Below are 18733 nucleotides of genomic sequence, written 5' to 3' on the forward strand. Positions count from 1 at the left end.
AGTTTGGAAAGGGGGAAGGGATCTAAATTAAATATAACAGTTGCTTGGCAATTTAGTTGCTGACAAAAAAAACCCAAGTCATTTACTCTGAAAACCATGTGTAATATGTCGGGAAGGAGAAAAGAACAATTAGCCCACATGTTACGTAGCTTTTATTGACAACACTATATTAATTGTAATTATTCAATTAAAAGTGCTCTTTCGTCTTTTTTACTACAACCCAATAAATGGCACATGTACTTGGCTTTCACCCTGTCTCGTGCTTTGTAAGGAACGTGTCGTTCTCTCTAGCCGTCCAGCTTACAGCAGGGAGGTTCCCCTTTCACATCTGTCCCGCCTGCTTCCTACTGCTGCTTCTTGCTCTATCCATCCATCCATCACAAATTACCACAAACTTTGTAACCTAAAACAACAGCAAGGTATTCTCTTGCAGCCTGGAGGCCAGAAGTCCGAAATCTGAAGCTTCTAGGGGAGCCCCATTCCTTACCTCTCCCAGTTTCTGGTGGCCCTAAGAAATCCTTAACTTACGGCCACCATGACTCTAATTTCTTGTCTTGCTCCCATCAGGGTGCTATTAACAGAATCCATTGACTGGGTGGCTTATTAACGACAAAAAATGTATTTCTCACAGATCTGGAGGCTGGCAAGTCTGAAACCAAAGAGCCCAAACATTTGCTGTCTGGACATTCTCTGGGGTCTTTTTTTTTAATAGGGCCACTAATATAATAGGGCCACTAATATGTACATGAGGGCTCCGTCCTCATGACTAATCACCTCAAATACTATCACACTGGGTATGGAGTTTCACTGTATTAATTTTGGGGCAGAGGGTGGAACACATATTCAGTCCAGAGCACTGTCTCTGTTTTCACGTGCCCTTCCTGTGTCTCGTCCTTATCTTCCTATTTGAAGGACACTTATTATTGGTTTTAGGGCTTACCTGGGTAACCTAGAATGATCTCATCTTAGATCCTTAACTGAATCACATCTGCAAATCCACTTTTTCCAAATAAGGTGACATTCACACGTTCCTGGGGTTAGGACATAGGCAGAATTTGAGGGGTCACCCCTCAACCCACTATTCTATGTCCTCTTTTTTTCTTTCCCAGAATGCTGAGTATACTGTAGTTACTAATAAATGCTTATTGATTTGAAAGTGTTCTCATTTTAAAGTGGCCCAAATTAATGGCTGGGCTAATTGCCCCACCTTGTTTCAAAGAGGCTCTGTCATTAGCACTACAGAATGCATGGACATAAAAACAGTCCGACTTGGCAAGACAACGTATGTTTCCGACTAAAGATCAAACATCTAATAGTCACACCTCAAGCAAAACCAGTCAGTAAATTGAACCATTATTATAACCTGTAAGATTGCTATTTTTCTAAGTGTTGGTCCTTGGGCTGCAATTAACTTCCTAGGTGGTCTTGAGGATTACTAGCTCCCAGCAAGGTATGAATGTCTCAGTTGAATCGACCCTGTTTACCCTTTATTAATTTCAGTGCCCTAGAAGAGAGAGAGAAAAAACTGGTCAGGGCTTTAAAAATAGAGGGAGACAATTGTCATATTAAAATGTTCGCTTTGATTGGATTCGCTGAAATGAGTAAGTCCTGAAACAGGGATAGAAGTTCACTGTGTTCTCTGTTACTTCTGGGAGCAGTATAGCAGGGAGGATGGGGCACATGGGGGTGTGGCTGGGAGACCCTGGTCACCGGAGCCCGAGTGCTAGATTCGGAGACCTGGCTGGGCCTGGTTCTGCGGGTGCAGGTGTGGCCTTGGGCAAGCCACTTACTCTCTCTGGGCTTCAGTTCCCTACCTTCCCAGGAAACCAGGTGGGCTGAACTAGCAGTTTTTCCGTCTGTGTGTCGTGTGCTGTGGCGCTTGTCTCACCTGCTCCCAGAAACAATCCCGGTGGTTCTCTCTGTGATTAGAAACTGGGTTTGATGGGGCACCTGGGTGGCTCAGTGGGTTAAGTCTCTGCCTTCGGCTCAGGTCATGATCCCAGGTCCTGGGATCGAGCCCCGCATCATCGGGCTCTCTGCTCAGTGGGGAGCCTGCTTCCTCCTCTCTCTCTGCCCTGCCTCTCTGTCTGCTTGTGATTTCTGTCTGTCAAATAAATAAATAAAATATTAGGAAAAAAAAAAAAAGAAAAGAAACTGGGTTTGGTTCAGAATTTTAAAACCGTGGTGTTCTGGTTTCTCCTCCTTCACCTGCTTGCAGCAGAGAGCTACAAGGAGACTCAGATGGTGAAGATTAAAGAGGAGCCCATGGAGGTCGACATCCAGGACTCGCATGTCTCGGTATCACCCAGCCGGAATGTTGGCTATAGCACTTTAATCGGGCGAGAGAAAACCGAACCCTTACAGAAGATGCCAGAGGGCAGAGTGCCCCCAGAGAGAAACCTCTTCAGTCAGGACATCTCTGTGAAGATGGCTTCCGAGCTTCTCTTTCAACTGTCAGGTACATTTCTGTGCAGAAAAATGTCAATAATTGGGAATAATTGGAAGGAAAGCCACTCTAACAAAGTAAAAACACCCGCATTATAGAATTTCTCAGGCAGAAATCAATTTTGTTACTTTAACATGCATACTGCCACTCAAACTAACAGTTAATAAAATGTTGCCAAGTGGAACTCCTGCCAAACTTTCTTTAATAAATAGTTAAGAATCATTTGAAATTAGAACTCTATTCAGTTACGTGCAAATGATCCCTGTTGACTAGGCTAAACATCTCACCTCGACTTTTGCTTAGGCAGTTGATCTGATTAACAGCCTCTTGGTTTTTTTTTTCCCGAATGTTCAAAAGATAAACTTCAATTTATTCCAACAGTGACTAAATTACCATGAATTCCAAATTAGTGCGGTTTGAATTAAGATTTTACTGTATCTTGCCAAAAAAAAAAAAAATCAAGAAAAGGGAGTAGATGAAAATGTGAGGACTCTTTCCAGCTATCCCCTTGCAGAGCGTTTTTCTATAAACCGATCGTTTCTACTTTGAATATTTGGAATTCACAGGTGTAGGAATTACCAGCTCAGCTAAGTGTCCTGATAGAACAGTTGATGGTCCTCTTGGTTACCTTTGTTAACTCTTTCAAGCTGCATAGTGTTGGTCCTGAACAAATTTAACATGCTGTTATTATTTGAACATGATTGAGATTGAAGATACAGACACATATAAGATTCAGATTCATATGAAATACACAGAGCTTGTCCACACTCAAGCATTGGCCTGCGTATAGAAGTTCATGCATCAGCAGAGTTTGTTATGAATGTTTGAGAAGCTCTGTTTCATTATGGATAGCATATTCAAAACGCCATGAGATGCCTCATTATTTAAGTATTCACTTGCTTTCCCTGCTAAGAAAAATATCAGGGAGAAGAAGCTAGAATCTGTATACCATCATGATAGTTTACCTTGTTGTTGGCCGGTGACACATGCCAGAGCTTGAAACTATCAGTTGGTCCCGAAAATGGTGGCCTCCTGCTTCTCAAACAGGGATTGTTCTTTGTGCAAAGCCTTGCAGTAATGGAAATAGTTAATTCCATAAACTTCACAGGACACGTGGATCGTCCCAAGCTCCCCAAAGCTCCAAATCCTACAAGATGTTTTTCTTTTTTTTTTTTAAACAAGCTGAAAGCATATCTAGAAGCAATATAACTTTGAAAATGACTTAGCAGTTACAGTTTGCAAAAGTGAGGCCAGTGTGTGGTTCTTTTCAGAAAGTCTCTGTCTCTCCCAGTACATTATCACTGTCTGCTATCACTGACAAACTTTGTGTCTGAGAGTTCTCACCCGGGCACTGGCACTTACTGCCTGGGTGACCTCACGCAAGTCTTTTAGCCCCGCTTTCCTGCTCCCTGAAAGAATGCTGCCTCTGAATCCAAATCCAGCCTCGTTGTCATTGTCTAGTGCACAGAAAGCAACCGTCCACACCAACTTGCGCGTAGCCATTTCAGACTAGTGTTACAAGTATTAGGTGGATGTTGTAAGTCTTTCGTTTTTCCAAATTATTTGTTTAAATTTGTTCAAAAATCCCGAAGATCGGGATTTTTTATTTGCTCTGCCGTGGAAACCTGAAACCCTCGTCGAGCTGGCCAGGTTTTCTCTGCTTGCTGAAGCCGTTGAGGGCTGTGACAGTCAGGGCAGAATCCTCCCATTTGAACTGGATTGGGAAGGCCGGAGTTCAACTCTTGTGTTCTTGAAAGCTAATTAAATAATACCTGACAGCTGGTAGATACAGACCTCAAGACAGAAAAGGGAGGGTTTGCCTCTGCTTGTCTAATGATATTTTTTTGTCCCTGGTGACATTTATCAGAATAAGCGCTCGATGACTGCAGAACCCAGAGGTCTTATGGCTGTTTTTATATCCCCTCGCACAAAGGGGCCTGACAATACAGAATGCTTAAAGGTTGTCATCAAAGTCAGAAGCGGAACAGTTGCAACAACTGCAATTTTCATGCTGAATCAGAGGAAAGCAGAAATTTTCAGCTGGGGAAACATGCAGTAGGAGTAACGGGTTCTGGGCCGCATCTCTCCGTGTGTATGTGTGCTTATTAAGGCCTCGTTAAAATCAGACAACACACTTGAAATTTGTGAGTGATTGTTTCCCTTTGATTGGTTTTTACTAAGATATTTTTGTGGATGCTCTCTATATGCTTTTAATGATTGTCTTTACGAACAAGACAGGGAGGGTTTGAATATTTACAAAGGAAACCAAAAGAAAACCACAAGAGAGAAAAAGAAACGCTGAGGGAGTTTCTGTTTAAGCCTTAGAGATACAAATTGAGTAAGAACAACCTACAAAGGATGTTTCATTCTTTCTTCTTACAGAAAAAGTGAGCAAAGAGCACAATCACACAAAAGAAAACACCATTCGGACGACCACCAGGTAGGCCATTTTGGGGAAGGGGGGGTCCCCTCAGAACACCCCCTGCGTGGGCCATCAGGCCCCGATCATGCGTGGCACATCGTTCCCCGAACTCTTTTCTCCCGCTGGGTTCAAAGGAGTCATGCCTTTTGCCCCCAGTTTGTGTGAGAAATTTTGTGGAAATAATACAGAAAGCAATAGCGCCAAGGGGGAAGACCACTAATATTTATCAAACATCTAATAGCTGTTACTTGGCTGGAGAATTTTCCAGATGTTTTTGGTTTTTTTTTTTTTTAATTCCTTATAATAGTTTTGTGAAGTAGGTCATATTATTATTCTCTTTGCAGAAGTTTTTTGACTTGGGAGTTTAAACGGGTGGCACAGCTGGGATCAGGGCCCGGGTCGGTATCTCAGGAAGGCTTCACCCAGTCAGGAGACCAAGGTTCTCACTGCAGCTGTGTTCCTGAGTAGCTCCGCAGGTGTGGACGGATCACTGGTCACCAAGGATATCCCAGTTTTTTACCTCACAGCATTGGTAGGAGGGGAGAACATTTTCAAACCAGAGAAAATGCTTCAAAGGGCTGCAGGAAGACCTTTGTCTTTAACAGCTGTAGATAAGGATGCTGTGCATTTGCCAAAGGCAGTTTGAGGAGGTCAGCCAAGGTGGGCTGCCCAGCCGTTGGCCAGATGGAAGGAGGAGGACCAGCCGCGCCACCACTCATCCCCAGCCTGAAAGGCCATCCCGACCCCAACTGTGCTCCACTAACGCATACCCCACCACTGCGAGAAAGGAACCCCAGGGGAGATAGGAGCTCTAGCTTTCAAGGACCGTCCCCCACCCTGAGACCCCCCTCCAGTCCCTGGGTTAGCCCCAGAGGCGGGCTTTACCAGATGAAATAGGAATAGGGAGAACGAGATGTGAGCCCCCAAGAAGGCTTTCGGTCAAGGAACTAAGCTTTCGCGAGCAAACGTAGATTCTTCCTGATGGGAACAGTTGACTGGTTTGGTGTTTTTAGTTCTTGCAACGAAGGATAAATGATGTTTTTCTCTTTTGAGGTGGTATGAGTCAACCTCAGAGCATCATCAGGCATGTGCTCATCTGAACCTTAACCTGAGTTGTTTTTTCCTTTTTAATTCTATGAATTGGAATTTAGGGGTATCAAATGTCAAACAGTAATTAGAACAGAGCCAGCTGGCCTCACATGAAGTTTGTATAGTACTAGGAAAACGAAACTTGCTGTAACAGAACAGAAGAGGGGCACAGCTTTGTCTTTGTATATTAAGTACACAGTTGGAAAATGGGTCTTTCGATCTGGGCTGCACATTGTTTTAGGAAATGGGTCTGGGGGCTGGGAGGGCTACTTGTCTATTAAGTTGGATGCTGGGATCGGAGATGTTATCTGCTGTGGATTCCAGTGGACCTTCCACCATGTGTCATCTTAAGACTGTTTAGTATCTATGCTTGCATCCATGGCTGTAAACCCATGAAGTTGTCCTGCTAGGGAGACAATGAAAGACAGCAGACTAAAAATAACCAATGTTCATTTTAATTGCTTCCATAGGTTTGTTGAAGTGTCACGGTCAGGTTCTTTAGAAGCTGAGGCCGAGACAAGGATTCCTGGGAAGGGACTCTATTGAGGGAGTGCTCTCAGAGGACTCTGCTGGGAAATGAAGGTGGCAGGAGAGGGAAGGGGACATCGTGGAGCAAGGACGTAGTTTTCGCTGGGTTCCAGCTTTAGCTTGATCCCACAGAGAATTCTGGAGCATGAATGGCACCACAGGGTAAAGCCTGCCTGGAGGCAAGGGGCCAGCTCTTTGGACCTCCATGCTGTTCACTAGCTTCGGGTCACCCCCAGCAGGGGATCTGGAACCTCCTCATTGCAGAGGCTCCAAGGTTGAAGGCAGTTCCCCCTAGACGTTCACAGCCAGCACCGCCAACCACTTGCTCGCTCGCTTGCTCTCTCTCGTGGGAGCCTGCTAACGAAGTAAAGGAGTTCTGGGCAGGACCCGACAGCACCCCCTGTGGGCTCTCTGCTCGATCTTTAAGATCACATCATAATATGTATATAACAGAAAGGTATGCTGCAAAGGCGTGTTATTTTATGATTTTCAGGTGTTCTCTGGGAAGACTAAGAGGAGGTTTGAACTAGCCCCAAATGAGTGAAATGCGTCTCATAGCCTAAATTGCCTTGGCTAGAGCTAGAGCATAATTATAGGATAGAAGAGAATTTTTTTTTAGCCATTTGGCAAAAATGAGGCAATCTTTAAATTCTTCTCTTGCTGGGAGAGTATGAGTAAGAAGAAATCCAAATCAGATCTTTTGCCCAAAGCAGAGGAAGAGGTGCTTGCCGAGAGTCCCCAACATGGTAAGCGTTCATCAAGCAGCGTTACAGAATTCTGGGTTTATTTTCCTTCTGTAGAATCCTCGGTGCGTTTTTATTCCTTTGAGTAGGAACCTGTTCAATTAGACTCTCCTCAAACAGATCTCTTTTTTACCTTCTCACCTCATTACTTCAGGCGGAATAGAATCAAGCGTCTTTGTGCCAAGAAATCCTCCTTAACCTCAATTAACTGATGGCAGGGACAGGGGGAAAAATGCCAGCTCCCTCTCTTGTTCGATTCCTGTTTTAGAAGGAACTCTTATTCTGTACGCATAAGGTCGGCTCATGGGGGTTACTTTTTAAGGTAGGATTTGCAATACTTTTCAAAAAGAATGACATCAAGCCTCCAAATTTCCTTATCTCTGGATCTTTAGGTACTTAGTGAGATCTTATTCTAGGTCCAGAAGAATCTGGCTGTCCAGAACGGTGGCTCATGATTGCAGTCAAGTTGAGAATCTGCCATGTTTGAGAGTTGCTGGGTACACTGAAAATAGTTTAATTCTGAAGGGCAGGCCTTGGTATGTTGACCGTAGCACAGTACAGAAGGTCAGGCTTTTCCAGATGCTAGGGGGTGCCTGAGCTCCTCCACTCAGTGAGATCTCCTGGCCCTAGAGTCTGGATGTCCAGGGTGCCAAGAGCAGAGAAGAGATGTGGAATCCTGGAAGAAGGCAGCTGATTCTCTTTCCCTGTCCTGTATAAACCCACAACTTTCTCCACAATTGTTTGTCATTTTTTGGTCTTGACTCTCATTCCAACCACAAGAACTAAGGAAAAGTATAGCAGCCTAGGAAGAAACACTGTAGCTTGGCATTCCAGTATGTGCTTAACCAAGGAGAGAAGACATGGGGTATGGATTTCCATGCCTGGGCACCAAGAGAGCATGAAGCTTGGGAATGTGTGCACAGCCCACCATCCATCATATCCCACCATATCCCATACAGGCTGATAGTTGTGCCTCCCTCCGCTTCAGATCCTTTCCACTGGTATTTCTGCTGTTTGTTAATATCTCTATTATAAGATGGGCAGATAGGGAGAGAGAAAATGATGTTAGACAGCATTCCTTGTTAGCAATTAAAAAAAAAAGTTTAAGTGAGGCTAAAGGTTGAAACGGGGAACTAGCAAGTTTCTGGGTCATTGGCTCCCTACCTCATTAAAAAAAAAACACAACTCTTTCAGTGGAAAATTTCAAACATACACAAAAGTAGAGAAAGTACCCATCACTCAGTCTGAACAATGATCATCTCATGACCCTTGTTGAAAGGTCTCCTCCTTTTGTTCCCCCTCCCCCTGAATTATTTTAAAGCAAATCCCATCCATCATTTTAAGAACGTGTTTGAGAGTGCTTTTTCTTTCACCCCAAGAACTGAGACGCAGCTGCTTAAATTAGTATCATCTTCCCAAAAGTAAAGGAGAATAACAGTCTACCGGAGTGCACCGTGTAGCCAAGCAGAGAAATCAACCTACTTACCAGCTGAAATGATTGGGTCATGTGGTCCTGCTCACCAGTGCCTTGACCTTAACCCCTCCACCCTTGTTTGTGCCCTCCTAGGGGCACCTCCACTGAATCAGTCCTTTAGTTGGAACTTCACTGTAAATGCTAAAACAGCAGTTCTTTTGCCTGTTTAACCTCAGAGTCTAGCAAATTCAATCTAAGTGTTAAGAAGGCTGCGCATCTCCTTTGAGATAGTGTGTGGACGGAGCATTCTTAATGCCATTCTACCTGATAAATAAGATGAGGAGACAGTCCAGCCAGACCCAGGAGAACAGAAGGACTGAACACTTAAGAGACTAATAAAATCCTGATTTTTTATTTCCTTTCCTAGCACATGCCTTGATTCTGCAGGGATTAGATAACCAGCTAATGTGATCATTTGTTGATGAAAATATATGAGGCATGATATCATAACCAGATCCCAAAGTTTAATGGAATAAAAAGAAGATCTACATCTTCTGACATGGACCATCACCCTGCCAGATGCTGGATAAGATCGAAATAAGAAAATGGAACCCTAGAGTAAGAATCAGATAGCTCCTGGCAGGTGAATTGGACATGCTCAATGTTGTGTAACACCATGAACGTCAAACAATGGCTGCCAAGAACCCTCTCTTGGTTATTTGTTCTCTCTTTTACCCATTAATAATTCAATGTCCATGGGGATATAAGATTGCAGGCCTTAAGAAAAACTTCTCACACCTGGCTTGCTTTATTCCAAAAGTAAGGAAGTGTTTACCCGAATTGTCCTTTTCCCCATTACAAGACAAAAAGCAGAAGTGGGAAAATCGGAGAAAGGTAGACTTGTATCATGCCATGCCAACCAACATTTAATTTGCCCAATCTTCAGAACTTGGAATGTGGACTCTTCATTATGATTTAGATAATGGCACTGACAGTGCTCACTAAAAGATGAATGCACTTGGAAGTGTCCAATATAGAATTTTTCTATGTGGTCATTTGGATGCATGTCCTTAAATATTTACGATTCAGTAATAGAAATTGCACACATTTGGAAAAGCATCAATTTGTACAATTTCCTCTTTTCATTTTTTTGGAAGGCCAAAGAGAATAATGCTCTGTTACCTTAAAAAGTAAAACATTACTTAAAAAGAACATTGGGTTAGACAAAAGCAATTAAGAAAATAAATAAGAAAGAGAGCACATGAAATTGGTGATTTTTTAGTAGCTCTCCACATTTTTTCATTAACCATTAAATTTAGGGACTTTAAAATTAAATGCATTGAGATTCCATTTCTTAAAAAAATGGAATTTGCTGCTAATTCCATGGAGTTCCTGCAGTTAAGACATTCGGTGCTTTTTTTGGTGAAGTCAAGGCTCTTGAGGGCCAAATGGTGCCCCTGCAAACTTTGCCACTTTTACTCAAGATACTGCCATCTACTGGAATACCGTCACAATAAATACATACATTTTGATACCTGTGATTAAGCAGCCCCCTGTGATTAAGCAGGTTGTGCAGTGCACAACCTGAACCACTGTCCACAGCTGCTCTGGCACAAATGTTGACTGTCTTTTCATTGGCAATACATCCTTTTGAACTTATCTTTGAGTTTTAAGTTTTCAAAGAAATTAAAGTCATCCTTGAAAACAGTAGATTGTTTTGTTTTGTTTTACATACAGCCTGAAATTATTTTGTCCATTGCTGCCACTTGGGTTTTTTTCCTTTTTATTTCACCAGAGCTTTCTCAGTACTTTTTATTCCTGCACTGTATTTGTCCTGTATCACCCCTGCCATTTTTCTTTCCATCTGTGATGTCTATCTTGAACTGCTACAGTTGAAATAATATGCTTCCAGAACCATTTGGTATTGTGTTATTGTAAAGAGACAAGTTTAAATCTCTCTTTGAGGATCTAAAAGAGGGCTGTGCCTCTTCTTCATTTCCCACAAGCTCTGCTGCCTTTCCTTCTAGCAGCTTACACCAGTGGTCCATCTTGTTTGTGTAACTCAGAATAGCCAGGGATAAAGTATAATTGTGTCAGGCTCTCTAAGTAGACATCCAGCTTTCTCCCTTAGCCACCTTTGAAAGGTTATGCAGGGGTGACATGACCAAAAGGTATATGTGGTTTAGGTGCTAGCCCAGTCATGTTCTTCCTATCTGGGATTTTCTCGCTAGAGTATCTCCGTGGTTGTCACTAGAAGCATATCAGATATAGAAGGATTGGCCTCTGTTGAGGGGTGAAAAGCCCTCTTGGGTGATGCAGACCAGAGAGCATCCACATTTCACCGGTGTTACTCACAGCTTCCACAGGACAGAGTCTTGGGTCACTGCAAGGAAGACTGAGTTCATCTGTTCTCGGCTCACCTGAGCAGAAAGCCTGTTGTCCTTGTTTATGCTTAAAGTCTGAGTCCCGTGGGAGATCCAGGTTCCTCACAAGCTGACATTTCGTGGATCTGGACGTGCAGGTTCACTTCCGTGGTCTACGGTTGGCTCCGGCTCTCTGGGTCTGGCCTCGCCGCCGCAGCGGCCCTCCACAAGGCCTGGCATTGTGCTCCTTGTCCTGAGAAGTTTCATGGCCCCACAGTGGATGAATGCTCGAGCTACAGCAGCAGGAATTGTTCCTTGAAAACTTGGTGTTAGCTTGTGCAGACTGGCCCGCTTCTGAGACAACCCGAAATAGAAGGCATTTGTGCTGTTGAAAGAAGAAAATTTAAAAAACATTACCAATATGTATTTCTTCGTAAGATGCTCTGATGTTCTCCGATATTTTCAGCGGCCTCTCCCTTCTGTAGCTTTTGGCCTTCCTCCAGCTAAAGTTGCCCGATCCTGGTGGAATCCTGACTTACAGACATTTGTGCCCACCTGGGTCTTAAAACTGCCTTCCATTATATCATCCCTCGGCTTACTCTTTAAAAAAACTAAGAGTCTCTTTAACAATGAGGAATCCTACACTGTAAAACTGAGTCTTTTTTTAAGTTTTAAAAAGAACTTTTATTGGAGGAAAACACAAAGAAGAAAAAAATAATCATTTATAATCAATGCTGCTACATAGAGACCGCCTCGGCTAAGTTGGTGGTGTATCTCCTGGCTGAATTTCTGTCTGTTTATATACGTATACTTTCCTGTAAAAACTGGATCCAACTGTCTATACAGTTTTGCAGGCTTCTCTCTTCACCTAGCAATATCCTAAGAACTTCTTTCCGTACCAGTAAACATAACTCAGTATTATTCTTTTAATGTTTACATAGTGTTCAGTGTTTGCACATGTCATAATGTATTGAATCAGTCCCCTGTTATTGGATATCAAGAGTTTGGTTTGGTTTGGTTTTCCCAAGCTGTTGCTAATATAAACAAACTGGGGGTAAATGGATTTCAAAAAAGCATTCAGTTTTCAGGCTTTTGCATGATTTGTCTAATGGACTTTCAAAAAAGTTGAATCTGTAATTCTACCAGAAGCTAAGAAGAGGTAGAGAGAGAAAATATTTCAAAGGTCTTGGGCTTTATAATTTAATTTTTTTTCACTGATTGGAGGTTATAAAATCCTGTTTTATAGTTACAGTCTTTTTATTTATTGATTCTTAGTGCTGTCAAGCATTTTGTTCACAGGGAGGCATTTGTGTTTGTTCTTTTGTATATTTTTGTTCTTTTGTATATTTTCTTTTACTGCCATTTATTCTTCTCTTTGATGGTTTGTCTGGGTTGGAATTTTCCTTTGACTGTTGTTATTGATTTTTTTTATTATCAAAAATTTCAAAACAGAGTAGAAAGAATAATGAAATAAACCACCACATTCCCATCACCCACTGAGAAAACATTTGCCACACTTTACTTCATGAACCTTTTCTTCCCTCCAATTTAAATCACATCCCAGGGCGCCTGGGTGGCTCAGATGGTTAAGCATCTGCCTTCAGCTTGGGTCATGATCCCAGGGTCCTGGGATTGAGTCCTACATGGGACTCCCTGCTCAACGGGGGGCCTGCTTCTTCCTCTCCCTCTGCTGCTACCCCTGCTTGTGCTCTCTCACTCTCTCAAATAAATAAAATATTTAAAAATATATATTCAAATCACATCCTAGACATCATAACATTCATTCTCAGATTCTTTGATGTATATCTCTAAAAAATAAGAATATTTTCCACAATGCCATTGTACATCATACAGAATCAACAACACATTTGAGTGTTTTTAATTGCTGAGAAAGTTCTGTTTGATCGGCACCAGCCAAGTATGCGGTCATATCAATGAACTAGGAGGAGGAGACACAACTTAGCTTTCTTGTCAACTCTGAAAATTAAAGATGAAAATCTGGTGCCCATATGAGTAGTCGAATGACCTTGGCTCTCCATCTGCCCACAAGCCCCATTTAGAAACCCACTGAGTCTGTCGTGCCAGCCTCAATTTGTAGATAAACGTCCTGGCTGAAGTCTGCCAGTGTATAGTGATTATTCACGTTTTATTCAGTACAGTCCTTCTTTCTCTGAAAATGTGTGCATCCAACATCATCAACAGCCAGGTTTCGAAGCCTGCCCACTGGGGGTGTAGGTGTTCTCCTCTATTGTGTCCCTGTCAAGCCTGAGTAGGGAACTTGCTGTTTTGGATGGTCACAGTTGTCTTCGGGTCAGAGGCTTGCAATGAGTTTTAGTCCTGAGCACTCGTCCCCACCCCCATGTTCAAATTCTTTTATTAAAATAAATACATTAAAATCATTCAAGAATAGGGGGTCCATATTTCTGTGGTGTTGCAAAGAGAAGGGCAGTGTTGGCGAACACCATTAAAACTGTTTTCTTTCATTATAGATGATTACCTTTTTAACAGACTGCTAGAACGTTCCTAGGAAAATTGACACCAACTGCTATACCTAAAATGTTAATATCCGGGCCCGTGTCAGAAGCAGCAGCTAATCTCCCCACCAAAATGAAATTGAGGGCCCAAGCTGGAAGTTGGGAGGACCACATACAGTCCAAGGTGATGGAGCAATTGTTACACCGTAGCAATATGACCTAGCTAGGGTTTTGTAAAGTACTAAAAAAATCTTCTAAAGAAAAAAAGTGTTTTAAATTTTTTTTTCTTCAAAATTTTATTTATCTATTTGAGAAAAAGAGCACAAGTATGGGAGAGGGGCAGAGGAAGAGGGAGAAGCAGACTCCTCACTAAGTGCAGGAAGCCCGACACGGGGCTTGATCCTAGAACCCTGGGATCGTGACTTGAGCAGAAGACCGATGCTTAACTGATTGAGCCCACCCCGGTACCCCAGTACTAACAATTTTTCTACAGAGATCTGTAGAACTAAGGATTTAATGTTTTTCAAATACAATCATTTATAAATGTTATAAAACACATAGATATGCAAATATATAAAAATCTATTAAGCATCTATTATTCTATTATAAATTATTAGCAAAGAAATTAATCAAGGCCAGTGGTATTTGAGATAAAAAAAATAAGTACTTCCTAAAAATTTATGCATTAAGAATGAAAATCAAGTTGAAAATGAAATAATGTTGCTTGACCTTTTATAAAAACTGAAAAATCAATAAGAAAGTGTGGTGATGTTTTGTTGTTCAATTGTGGGCATATTTTCACACAACCTACTCCAGCTTCTCAGAAAGTTTCTTCTGACCTTAAAGTACTTGAGGAAATGTTGAGAAGATAGTAAGAACTAATCCGACTGGTTCTCCATTCCGTATCTTTGAATAATCCTATATTTTATATTTAATATGTGGGGAAAGCTTTAAAAAAAAACAAAAACAATGTTTTTCGTTCTTCTGCAAGGACGGTCTTCTGTTTTTGTTAGCCAGATCTAGGTTTTATTCAAAGAAAACATTTCCAGTGTGTTGTCATTTCCTTTCGTGTCATTATCTACGCGTGGAGATTCCATGTGGAAGTTACCCGTGTCCATTTCAATCTGTCACATATATATTCCACACAGGCAGAAAGTCCTTGAATGAGAGTAAGATTTGTTCTTGGAATCACTTTGTTCTCTTGCCTGTCTTTTCTGGAGGCTTCTGGAGACACGCAAGATTGTTTTTACAGCCAGTGTCTCCTGCTCACTTCAAGATGTTAATGCCGTTTGTCACTCTTGAGGTGTGTCTCAAGGTGGAAGTGATTCAGAGGTCAGAGTTTTAAAAAGACCATTACAGTGGTTTTAGATTAATATGTGGAATTTGAGTCTTAAAAATAGCAGGATATGGGGCACCTGGGTGGCTCAGTGGGTTAAACCTCTGCCTTCAGCTCAGGTCATGATCTCACGGTCCTAGGATCGAGCCCCACATCAGGCTCTCTCCTCAGCGGGGAGCCTGCTTCCCCCTCTCTCTGCCTGCCTCTCTGCCTACTCTCTGTCTCTCTCTGCTAAATAAATAAATAAAATATTTTTTAAAAAAACGCAGGATATATCGGTCCAGAAAACTCCTATTTTACTGACTTGAATTAATAGCTGGGGCTTAGTAGATAACTGGCAAGCCCTTAAACAGGGCCATCTGGTGAGGTGACCCAGGGACTGGGGTCTGCTGGGGAGTGGGTAGCCGCTAGAGAGAGAAGACGTTGACCCCCACCAAACCTTTCACAATATCTAGCTTCTCAGAAATATCTGAGTCGGATCACTTATTCTTAAAATTTCCTTAAAACAAAACAAAACGGAACAAAACTTAACCCAGATTCTTTTGGACATAAATCCTGAGGCCCTAGTATGTTGTATGAGACATAGCTGAATAGCCCATCAAGTACTTGAACTTGAAAATACACCATGTTTTTTATTCATTAAGGAAAAAATTTGTAAATGTGCAAATGAAGTCAGAGTAACACTTCTGCATGATTTGTCTGAAACTCTTACACTAATAGAATTTCATTCTACCCCGAAGTAGAAAGATCCTTATGGGTTCTGAGTGAAAACTCACTACAGAGCAGTCTCTTTCCCTTGTTTAATCTGTCTTTTCTCTTGGCCATTCCCAAGTTCAGTCCTAAGAGTTATAATTATCTTTTAGAAGGGGGAAAAATGCATATTTACTTTCCATTGCTCCTTTGAAATAATTGTGTCATTATTTAAAGTACTTTTTCCTGGGGCACCTGGGTGGCTCAGTTGGTTAAACGTCTGCCTTCAGCTCAGGTCATGATCTCAGAGTCCTGGGATTTACCCCCACGCCCCCGACAAAAATCGGGCTCCCTGCTCAGTGGGGAGTCTGCTTCTCCCTCTCCATCTGTCCCCCTGACTCGTGCTCTCTCTCACTATCTTTCTCAAATAAATAAATAAAATCTTAAAAAAAAAAATACAGTACTTTTCCCAACTTTATCTTACATACTGTATCCATTTTCTGCTTTCCCTTTTCCTTCTTGTTTTATTTTGCTGTTGTCATCAACATGATAATTCCTGTAACATGTTGGTTTCAATGCTGGTGAACAGGGAGGGGTGGTTTTTAAGTAGATGGACTTCTGTTCTGCATGAAACACAGCTCCCAGTTGGCACTCAGATGTTAAAGGTGGAAATATTTGTGCCACAATCGGCACTTAGCAAAATGTATCACTATTTACAGCGATAATCTTTTACGAACTGTTTTATTATTTATTGTAAATCTTTCCTTCTCGCAGCCTCATGCTGTTGACCCTACGATTCATGTGGTCTGATGCCTGGAATTGTCCAGCCACAGTGACAGCGTGTTCCCCCATATTTTAACGCTTAGATTTTCTGCAAGAGAAAAATGAAAATATACATTGAATGTCCATTGCACTTACATCCAGAAAAGAGACTTGAATAGATAAACTTTTTGTTTTTTCTAAGTAGCAAAAGGCAAGAAAAGTAATGGGGGAGTCTACACGGGCGGCATCCAGATGCTGCTTTTGAACATTTACGTGTATGAACTAAGGTTCCGGGTAGCCTGTCTTTGTCTGGGGCCAAAGGTGATATGCTGTGGCAGGTGGGGATTTTGTTAGATGAGGACAGGTGATCCCCTCTCCTATTGCCTTTTAGTTTCAGCCTCTTCCGTTAGCAACTTTTCACCACAAATGTTAACCAGAAATAAATCACGTTAAGACAGTTTTTTCCTTTTTCCTCTTCTTCAGCTCACTTTCTGTTGGAGAGGCTTTTTCAGAGTGAAATGACTAAAATTTAGGCAGCTGGGGAGTCAGGAAGTGAGAGCCATGCAGCAGTCACAAGCTGGCTGCGTTTCTGGAAGAACTGGGAACCGACTAAGTGACTAGTTGAAGGACAGTAACCAATGTGCTTTGCAGTCGATCATATCAAGAAAAGTCTGTATTTCTGTTCTTATTCTCCCTGGGGAGAGGCAGACCGGGTTTGTTCCGTGCTGGGCGCGTCCTGGAGCTCCCCTCTCCGCCCCCTTCTCCCACCACTGTCCAACCCTGCCGCGTGAACACAGTGCTGGCTTTGTCCATTGCAGACCTGGGCTTCTGCTAAGAGCGGGTGGGTTCTGCACTTTACAGATGCATGAGGCATGGGAAAAGACAAGGAGCTTAAGGAATACCATCTGGGCATCCTGAAAATCACATCGCCCGGTGCGAAATTGCAAGTGCAGTGTCTTCTGTCCTCAGAACATGGGCAAAGTTGAAGATGACCAATGTCATTGGAGATCCAATCCCATTAAGCAAGCACCTGCTATGCAGAGCGTACTCCAAGTTTGGTTATTTCTCCTCCACTTCCTGAGCATAGAGGCCAGTCTAGGTGGCTGCGAGAATAATAGACATTAATATGGCTGTGTAGCCATAGTGCCACCAGGAGTTTCGTATCTGTGCTGAAATAGAGGCCTCTCGTTACTCTGACGTCTTCATTTAAGCTTCATAACGGAGATGAGCTTGCTCTCAAAAGCAGTGCATGTGGGCAGTGGGGAATGTTTAGGATTGCATACTGACCTCAGGGTTGCAGAAGCTTTAGAAAATTGGGGCATATCTTCTACAGGGACGTAAAGACTAAATCATTTTCGCTTGTTCTATTTCTCCATTGAAAAAAGTTCTCCTTTAGTTATCTGGGATCCTGCATCTTGAAATGGCTGCCCCATCCCCCCCTCCAGCCCTCCTTCCTCTTTCTCTGTTTGCAAGGTCTGTTTGAGTTCTCTACTGTTCATGAGCTGCCTAGATGTTAAGGGATCACAGGAAAGGCAATGTAGCTTAGTGGGTTAGGGTGCAGACCGTGATGCCAACCTGCCTGTATTCAAATCCGGGCTCAGGGGCTCAGCTCATGGGCATGGGCAATCACCTCACTTCTCTGTGCTTGCATATCTTCATCCCTAAAATAGGGGTAATAATAATGGTAGCAGAGCTCTTGTGAGGATTAAGTGCCATTGAAGTACACAGAGTACTTTAGAACAGTGCCAGGTACTTAGTAGCAATATATGCACCAGTTGCTACATTTTATTGAGCAAGTACTAGGTGCTGAGGGCTTGACTGGGAAACACCTTCCTTAACCCTTGCTGCACCCTTAGAAAGAAGGCATATTTAAAGCTTTTTCCAGTGATGAAACTGAGGCTAGAGAGATTGTCAACTTGACCAGAAGGCACTTAACTATTAAATGGCCAGTATGGAATTCAGACTCTGATCTTTCAGATGCGAAACTGTGTGCCAAACCATGGCACTCCCCCAGAATGGACACAGAAAAGGGCAGAGCATTGCGCTATGCATGTGGCCCGAGAGTCATGCTCTCTGTTAACCTTAATATTGTCTCTTTCTGGACAAGACCTCGCACCAGGCTTAGACAGCCTTGACTTGTGAAGGTGTCTTCATTGATTCCTTGTCCCATAACATTGTTTGCCCTTTTGTGCCTTTTTAGTATTCAGTGTGACTCCCTGTCCCTCACAAGAAACCTTTTCTGTTCTATGCAGGATAAAGCTGCATCCGGGGTAGAAAATTATTTGGAATGCTGTTACCCTCAGTGATTGTCTCCCTTTCAACTCAATTTCTTCTGAGTGGCTTGGTGGTAATAGGGCTTGTCTCCTCCCATCACTGGAAATCTGCACTGTCCCAGAGAACAGGTGGGGCGGAGAATTCACCCTCTTCCACCTCTTAGCAAAACCTAGGAGGCTCTTCCCAGCGTTT

At 42.6% G+C, this 18733-nt stretch overlaps 1 protein-coding gene across 9 annotated transcripts in view; it reads left to right on the forward strand.

Moving 5' to 3' along the window:
• ZNF827 (zinc finger protein 827) overlaps positions 1-18733 on the forward strand; it is a 169554-nt gene that overhangs the window by 88876 nt on the left and 61945 nt on the right. For 8 of the 9 annotated variants that reach the window (XM_045994052.1, XM_045994081.1, XM_045994071.1 and 5 more), the window contains exons 6-7: positions 2219-2458; positions 4829-4886. In XM_045994052.1, the coding sequence (XP_045850008.1) occupies positions 2219-2458; positions 4829-4886 (298 nt within the window). The remainder of the gene's footprint in view (positions 1-2218; positions 2459-4828; positions 4887-18733) is intronic. The other variant, XM_045994062.1, reaches the window with a different exon arrangement.

This window comes from Meles meles, chromosome 2 (genome assembly GCF_922984935.1).
Source record: "Meles meles chromosome 2, mMelMel3.1 paternal haplotype, whole genome shotgun sequence".
NCBI lineage: Eukaryota > Metazoa > Chordata > Mammalia > Carnivora > Mustelidae > Meles > Meles meles.